The sequence below is a fragment of the Sceloporus undulatus genome, chromosome 1, assembly GCF_019175285.1.
Source record: "Sceloporus undulatus isolate JIND9_A2432 ecotype Alabama chromosome 1, SceUnd_v1.1, whole genome shotgun sequence".
Taxonomy (NCBI): Eukaryota; Metazoa; Chordata; class Lepidosauria; order Squamata; family Phrynosomatidae; genus Sceloporus; species Sceloporus undulatus.
In genome coordinates this window covers 134,087,902-134,096,761 of record NC_056522.1, presented here as the reverse complement: position 1 = coordinate 134,096,761, position 8,860 = coordinate 134,087,902, and the positions used below count along the sequence as shown (strand labels likewise).

The 8,860-nt window shown below is 37.6% G+C and overlaps 1 protein-coding gene across 1 annotated transcript in view; it reads left to right on the top strand.

Moving 5' to 3' along the window:
• BAG2 (BAG cochaperone 2) overlaps window positions 1-7,623 on the top strand; it is a 12,100-nt gene extending 4,477 nt beyond the window's left edge. Inside the window, exons 2-3 of the mRNA XM_042446851.1 lie at window positions 4,747-4,856; window positions 5,507-7,623. Coding sequence (XP_042302785.1) covers window positions 4,747-4,856; window positions 5,507-5,907 — 511 coding nt within the window. The 3' untranslated portion in view covers window positions 5,908-7,623. The remainder of the gene's footprint in view (window positions 1-4,746; window positions 4,857-5,506) is intronic.
• The last annotated feature ends 1,237 nt before the right edge of the window (window positions 7,624-8,860 follow it).

Below are 8,860 nucleotides of genomic sequence, written 5' to 3'. Positions count from 1 at the left end.
GGTGAACAGCAAGTAAGCTAATTAGCAAGTAAGCTAATTTGCCCCCAACAGTCTGGGTACTCATTTTAGCGACCTCGGAAGGATGCAAGCCTGAGCTTGGGCCCTTTTGCTGGTCTTGAACTCGCAACCTTGTGGTTTTGAGTGAATGGCTGCAGTACAGGCATTTAACCACTGCGCCACCAGGGCATCATGATGATGATGATGATGTTCTAATCCCGCCTTGATCCATCAGGAGAAGCGGGAAGATATAAATAAAAACTATGATGATGATGATAATAATTAATAATAATTAATAATAATAATTTGTTTTATTTATATACCGCTATTCCAAAGATCATAGCGGTGAACAGCAAGTAAGCTAATTAGCAAGTAAGCTAATTTGCCCCCAACGGTCTGGGTACTCATTTTAGCGACCTCGGAAGGATGCAAAAAAAAATGTTCTCACAAATGTAAAAATTCTTGTCGGAAAAGGGCAGGAAATATCCTGGCATCTCAAAGGCAAGGGGGGTGTATGTTGTTTCCTATTCTTGTGTCAAAGAAAAAGACAAACAACGAGTTACATCTGTAGGATAAAATAATCCTAAATAGTCATAGCGGTGAACAGCAAGTAAGCTAATTAGCAAGTAAGCTAATTTGCCCCCAACAGTCTGGGTACTCTTTTTAGCGACCTCGGAAGGATGCAAGCCTGAGTCGAGCTTGGGCCCTTTTGCTGGTCTTGAACTCGCAACCTTGTGGTTTCGAGTGAATGGCTGCAGTACAGGCATTTAACCACTGCGCCACCAGGGCGCATGATGATATAGGATAGTATTTTTTCTATTATAGTTTCTGTATGTTTAAGCCTGGTCTTTATCATTCTCTGCTGCTTCTGGTTGAGAAGTTTTAGGATGTGATTTTCTGCTTTATTATTATATTATATTATATGTACACAATATAATCTGAAGAATGCTGTATAAAATCACTACATTAATTTTTGGGATCACGGGGTGTCCTCATATTCCCCAGCTTTTGGACACATTTCTCTGTGACAACTTGCTCACAGGTGCTATTGTCACTTCTGAATCTGAGGCTTGCCTCTCTTGTATTTATAGTGATGTCAGGTAGCATGACAACTTTCATTGTGGTTTTTATTTCACAATGGTCGTTTCATACATGTAAGCAATTATTTGATGTCTCTGTAACTGAATGGGTTCTGTGTTGCCCCAGGCTGCATCCAGATGGTGGATATTGGTGAATGTGGATTTCGTAGCCTCAGACTATATTCTCCATCTGTGCAAATATAAGGAAGAGATTTATTGCAGAAAGATGGTCTAGCTGTGTGAGTGAAGTACACAGGTGGTGTGATGGGAGAGCTCTATATATAGCTTCAAACTAGGAGAGGCTTAAGGGGTACCAGCTGTCATCTCAGAAAACATATGGAATTGAGCACCTTTTTGGGTTGTTGTTGGCAGGGTCTGGGCATCAGTTTCCTCAAACAGTTTTTAGTGTGTTTATGCAGAAATCAGTCCCAGTGAGTTGAACTTAACTCCCTGTTAAATATGTTTAGGATTTCAGCCCACTTGGCCAGGAATATGAGATTCAGAATAACCACAATTAAAATGTCAGCTCCAAACATGACTTCAGAAGTATACCATACGTCAGTCTTTTACCTGTCCCAGCCTTTCTCTACCTTTTTAACCTGGTGGATTCCTTGAAATCATTTTCAGGTTTTAGGAAACAATCCAGGGAGTATAATGTAGATTGTCTGTTTTCCCACCCTATCAGTGTTCCTTTACCTGTAACAGTAGCCGGATGTGCAGAAATTTAACAGCGAAGCTTTTTGGGCAACTGTAAAAAAAGGGAAAGGGTTAAGATACCTTAGTTTTTGCAGTGACGTTTGCTTTTAAAGGCACAGATATAGATCCAAATTGTTACTGGTGGAGAATAAGAGTGGTCTGAGTTGAGCTGTATTTTCCATCTGCGCTAGCAGATCATACAAGACAGTCCATACCAGGTGTTTATATAATCCTCCTTGTTCTTACCTGGATCCTTGAACAGAGATATATGTGTGTGTGGGGGGGGGGGGTTGCATAGAAGAGGGTATTAATTTGATTGAAACCAAACCAGAAGCCAAAAACATTTGCCTTTTAAGTTATGGGAGTGAAAACTGCATTGGATTCCTTCATTGCAAAGGCTAGAAGCTTCCACTAGCGCTGGCAGAATGATTCTGCTGGCAACTGGCCACACAAGCAGCTGGTAATAAAGCTCTGAGAGTTATATGCAGCTGAATAAGAAATCATACACTAAGTAGAACTAGAATAAAAAGTCTTATATGAGAACTTTAATCTTTTTACTGAACTTATACTGAAATTGCTTTTCTTGCTTTTCCTTTATGTATTACAGCGCCTCAGGGGTTGGAAGGAAAAAGGTAGTGAGCTTTAAAAAGAAAGAAAGACAGTTTTGTGATGGTGATATGCCTTCAAGTCATTTCCAAGTTATGGCATCCCTATGGCAAATCTGTGACCAGGTTTTCTTGTCAAGATTTGTTCAGAAGGGGTTTGCCTTTGCTTTCCTCTGGGGCCGAGAGTGTGCGAGTTGCCCAAAGATACCAGTGGATTTCTTTGGCAGAGTGAGGAGTTTAACCCTAGTTTCCAGAGCCCTAGTGCAATGCTTAAACCACCATCCTGACTCTAGTTTACACTGTCACAAAGAGTTTAGTTCTTCCCATGTTACTCCACAAGTTGACTGAGATATAGTGCTCAGCCAAGAGGGCAAATCAGTACCTGGACTGTAGCATTTCAAGTTTCAAGTTATACAGGCCAGCCACATAACCTAAATAATTGCAACACATTTTCCATTACCTTCATACAGAAGTACAGTCATCCCTCCATATTTGTGGTTTTGATATTTGCGGATTTGATTATTCATGGATTTCATTAATATGTTCTCTCTAGGACTGTCTAGGTCCTCCAGTGCAACTCTGTGGTCAACTTTAACTAAAAGTTGCACTGAAAGGCCATTTGTAGCTACTCCAGTGCCATTCTATGGTCAGTGTATGTTGGACATTGACATTCCCTTTTAAACTGGAGGACCTAGAGATTCCTAGAGGTGTCCTCTCAGGGAAAAACAGTGTTTTTGTTATTTGTGGTTTTTCCATATTCACGGGGATTTTGTTCCCCTAACCCTAGCGAATATGGAGGGACAACTGTAATCATTTTGAGATAGTCGTGTCTAGTTCACCTACAAAACTCTCTTCATAGAACATGTATTACTAGCTGCAGATTGAGCATAGCATCCCAGTAAGAGCAAAATTAATATTAAGGATGCTTCCAAACAAGGTTTTTATTTTAGTTACTCTGCTTCATTCACCAGATTTTACTGGGGACTCTGTCACACTTATATGTATCAGTTAAATATAGGCATTAGTTTTAGTTTCTTTTCTCATGAAAATGACTGTCCAGTCAAATTAACAATTTTGTATCTTGAAAGTTCTGGGCTTTCAGTTTGTTTCTCTTACTTTAAAAAATAAATGAGTATGTTGTGAGGTCTTGTAGCACCTTTGAGACTAACTGAAAGAAGTTGGCAGCATGAGCTTTCATAGACTTTATAAAGAGTGAAGACAGATGTATTAAGATGGATGGTGGATATGCTGTTGTGCTATATTTATGAGGAGCAGAGCTGGGTCACGAACTTAGACAAGTGAGCACATTTGATAAAGGTTGATATTTTTAGTACATTGAAGTTTTAAATTTTTAAAAAAATTGTGTTTGTGTGTAGAATCAATCAGATAATTGTTTAGATCATAAGACTATTTAAACAGCCATTTCATTTTCACTTAGTGAAAATAAACCATTCTTAGGTGCTGGAAAGACTACCAGAGCTTATGTCTACCTAACAGTGATGGGCATGTACATTCTAGTTTGAAACTTTGTTTTGGTGAGGGAAAGGCTGGGCCAAATCAGTGAAACAGAAAGAAACAACATAGAAAAAAGAAGATTAAATTGTCCAGTGTGCATCATCTTGTATAAGATGAAATCCTCCTGGATTTTTACATTAACTCAGGCTATACTGGTGGTTGTACTATGTACATCTTGTGTAAGATGTTATCGAGCACCCCATTCTGCAAACATTTACCTGTTTGCCCATACAAGCTGGTCTTGACACGTGGCTATAGTTATATCACCACAACTCAAAATGCCATTGAATCTACCCCAAACAGTCTGGCAACACTAGACTGGAATGTCAGGCAACACTAGAATGTAATTGTTTTAGGCTTCATTTCTATACCTGCTTGCCTGGGAGTAAACCCCAGTGAACTTGGATGTTTGTCATAAGAAAGACCCTACATGGGAATATATTAAATGCTTTTAAAAGAAAAGAAAAATTTGCAAACTATATTTGTTGTCATTGTGTGCCTCCAAGTCATTTTTTACTTATGATACTCTTAAGACTTCATAGAGTATTCTTGGCAAGTTTCTTCAGAGGGGGTTTACCAAATTATATATACTGTGTGACAAAAAGATGCAAATCCTGGTAAGTAACTCTGTTTAATTGTAAATTAATGCATGCTTGGTTAGATCTGCATCATTATTCAGCAAATACTGGGGAGAGTATCAGTGGGAAACTGTATTTAGAGAAATTATTGAAAAGAGCCTTCAAATTTGGTAGCTTAAATAATGATTTAAATCAGTTCACCCTGACATGACAAGCCAGTACAAGCATTATTTCATAAAAATTGTAAAGATTTTGTTTGGCTGTTCCCCCATTCAGGGTTGAAGCTTTGCGTGATGCAGCATCTTCAATGGAGCAAGAAAAAGATACCCTTCTGGAAATGATCCACAATGTACAAAACAGCCAAGATATGAGGAACATCAGTGAAGGCAAGCGCTCATTGATTCAGAACCTTCTCATTAGATGCTTTCGGGGGGCAAACAGGATATTAAAATCATGATTTCCCATCTTATTTTAATTATTTGCTAAGTCTTCTGTTCTGTGCCAGACATACCAGCTTAAACATCAGTAAGGAATGCATATGTACAAATACAGCAGGGATGTTATACAAACACAGTTGGCAACAAATTCAAAAACACTCCAAAAGATGTTGGAGCACCTTTACCTGACAGGTAAAATATTCTGACAGAATGTTGGAGGACAGCTAATACTGGTTTAGTCAAAATCTCTGGAAAGAGTCAGCGACAAACCCACTGAAAAGTGGTTGTTATGCGCCTTCAGGTTGTTTCTTAGGCAAACTTATTGCAGGTTTTTTTGGCAAGATTTGTTCAAAGGGGGTTTGTCATTATCTTCTGAGGTTGAGTGTGTGAGTGGCCCAAGGTAGATTTGGATAGCAGATGGTGAGGATTTGAATTCTGTTGTCCATAGTGCAACATTCATACCACTACATCATTACACTCCCAACTGTATGTGGCCTACTGGGTATATCATGCGAGTACTATCATTAGTATGTCTTTTCTCTTAGTTCAGTATAATTTGGTCTTATTTAAAACCAAAATGTTTCATTTGTAAAATATAGGTGAAAGAGAAGAACTCAGTCTGACTGCCAAACGCCTGATGGGCAGAACCCTTACAGTTGAAGTTTCTGTAGAAACTGTCCGAAATCCGCAGCAGCAGGAGTCCCTGTTACATGCCACACAGATGATTGATGAAATTGTCAGTAAACTCTTGGATGATTTGGAAGACTCCAAGAGCCACTTAATGTCACTTTATGGTGCATGTATGTCTGAGGTGCCATCTGGACCCGTGAATCAAAAATTCCAATCCGTTGTAATTGGATGTGCTATAGAGGATCAGAAGAAAATCAAAAGACGCCTAGAGACTCTGCTTAGAAATATAGAAAACTCTGAAAAATCTATCATGTTATTAGAGCATTCGAAGTCAACTGCAAAGCAGCTCTGCAACAATGGAAAAGATTAAAAACTAAATACTATTATGAAACTGAATGTTTCCATAATGTACGTAAAAGCAAAGCCAAAAAAAAGTTATGTAAACATTTAAAGTCATAGGGTTTGTTAGTGCAGACCTGACGATGTCCTCGAATTTGAGAAGATCTTGTAGCTCTTAAACTGGTTCTTGGGTCTTTGCAGCACCAAGAGGCATAGCTGGAAAGAATCATGGAAAAATATCCTGAGGGTAAAAAATGTTACTGCTTCCCTGCCATATAAGAACACCAGTTTATAAAATAGGTTTATATGACACCTATCCAGTGGCAACTATAGGAACCAGAGAATCATATAGACATCCAGCAGTATTATGCTATGACTTTTGTTCCCATAGCAGTGTTACACAATTGTTTTACTTAGTATAGGGAATATTCCATAAAATGAAAATGGTGGATATATTTAAATTATTAAGTAGCTATAGTTTAATTGAGGCATTATCAGTAAGAGGAGGCATTTTATGTCCCAAGTACACAATTTTTCATAAGCTGTATCCTGTTTTGTCCTGTACCATTAGCTGTTAGGTATTTTCATACTTGTAGTGTAAAGTCATTTGTTATTGCTACACTCTGGAAACTCATTACTGGTTGAGTCTCCCTTATCTGGAATTCCAAAATTCAGAATATTCCAAAATCCAAAACTTTTTTCACGGGTGGCGGAGAACAGTGACACCTTTGCTTTCTGAAGGCTCAGTGTACACAAACCTGGTTCCACACACAAAATTATTATTGTATAAAATTACCTTCCGGCTATGTGTATAAGGTGCATGCAAAACATAAATGTTTCCCAAGCATTTCAGAGAAAGGAAAACGTAGCAACTTTTTCAGTTCTCTAGAAAACTTCCTTCCTTCTCACTTGTTATGTGCAAGAAATTAGTCTGTCACATTTCCCTCTCCCCACCCTTTTTGGAGAGTGACCTTGCATTTGAAAGATTATGGGGTGCGATTGCTATAATAAATTTGGGGGGGGGGAGAGAGCTGATGTGCAACTTTTTTTCTTGCTGCAGATTCATAAATAAAAGTTTGCACTCTACACTGTTAGCACTTCAGTATCTCCCTTTTAAATTATATTCACGTGGTATCAATACTTCTTAATTTCTAAAAGGAGGTAAAATATTTTATAATTTCTTTACTAGCCTATATTTTAGTTGCATGCAAGATTTCTGTCTACTCAGAAATAAACTATCAATTCACAGTAATGGAATTGTTCATGGATACACAAGAGGAACAGATAATTTCCCTTTCATTTTGTTTCACATTACCTTCTTGAGCAGATTTTCTAGGTGTACAGAGAGTTAGCAAAAACAGCCTCTCCTCCGCTTCTGGGAGAAACCCCTCAGAGGATATTTTTCAACCCTGTATATTGAATAGGGGGCTAGTTAGTAGATTGAATAGACAATTCTGTAGTAATTGCAATTGAGGTACATAGGAAAAAAGAGTGGCAACATTGCCAGAAAAACGTGGAGCAGTAGCAATATTGATAAAAAGATTATCTTCTCTCTGTTCTTGGTTAGTTTACGTATTGAAGTAACTGACACTATTCAGGAAAATAAATTCAGGATGTTAAGTTGATCATGCTTTCAGATTTGTCATACACACCAGTGACACTATTATCCATGACAAAACCAGTAATGCGGGCAAAGGAGATTTCAACGCACAGTTGGGAATTTTGAATAAAAGAGTCTGCATATTCAGCATTTTAAAGACCCTTGTTGTCCATTCTGTTCCTTCAAGTTATTGTAGTGTGGTTTTTATGCAATGCATGATCATTCTGTATGTGATTTTCACACATATGCCTAATGGCTATTGACTTTTAAGAGGATCATTGGGTGAATATTTCAAATACTGAATCAGATATTTAAGCAGCACACAACATTTATAACTCTACATACATCACTATTTCTTGTATGCTTATTTTGTTAAAAGGAAATACTTTTGGTCTGCAATGTCTTTGTTTAATAATTTTAGATTTAAATTTGTTATTTTAAGGGTATTCCATATTAAATACTATAGAAACAGTTACGCAACTGGCTTTACATCTTTCAGTGACCTTTGAATTGGCTCCACATTTCATCATGCTAGAGAAAACATAAGCAGTATCTAGGTCTAAAATATTTGTTCCTCCATCTTGATTATAAAAGGCTGATTAATATGGTAATAAGGCAATATATTGACAAGAAACTTTTTTACCAGTTAGATTAAGGGACCATCAGTCTTGCTACAATGGACTGAAAATGCAAACCATTATCTTTTTAAACATAGCGTAAAATATTTGGACAATGTTCACAACATTCTCCCAAAACTAAATGTGATTTGACTTTACGTAGCCCAGTGGAAACTTATAATTTAAACAAAGTTAAGCTGTATTTGAAAACCTAAAGCATAGTAGATAAGCTGCAAACCAAACACAACTTGGTTTTCTAACCAAAATTGGCATTATGCATCACATCTCCATCAAGGAAGTCACGGATCCTAAACACACTGCAGAAATCCAGTTTGAGATGGCTTTACCTGCCCGGGCTCAATGCTAGGGAATTCTGGGAACTAGTTTTGTGAGACATTTAGCCTTTCTCTCAGAGAGCGCTGGTGCAACAATTAACTGCAATTCCCAGAATTCCCCAGCACCGAGCCGGGGCAGTTAAAGTGGTTTCAAACTAGATGATTTCTGCAGGGTGTTTTGGACCACAGTTGAAGATAATTGCTTTGTCTTCTGCTTGCAACATGCAGGCTTATGTGATTAATTTGATAAACTATAAATTCACTTTGCATTTAGATCTTTAATGAGGTTAAAAGACACCTTATCTGTGATTCTTACTCCTGTGTGAGACTAAGTATTGCAGTTTTAATAATTTCATTTAATAATTTACTAAACTAATAAATCACAGTGTACATTTAACAAACTGATACAAGAAGTACAATATGACTATTCAG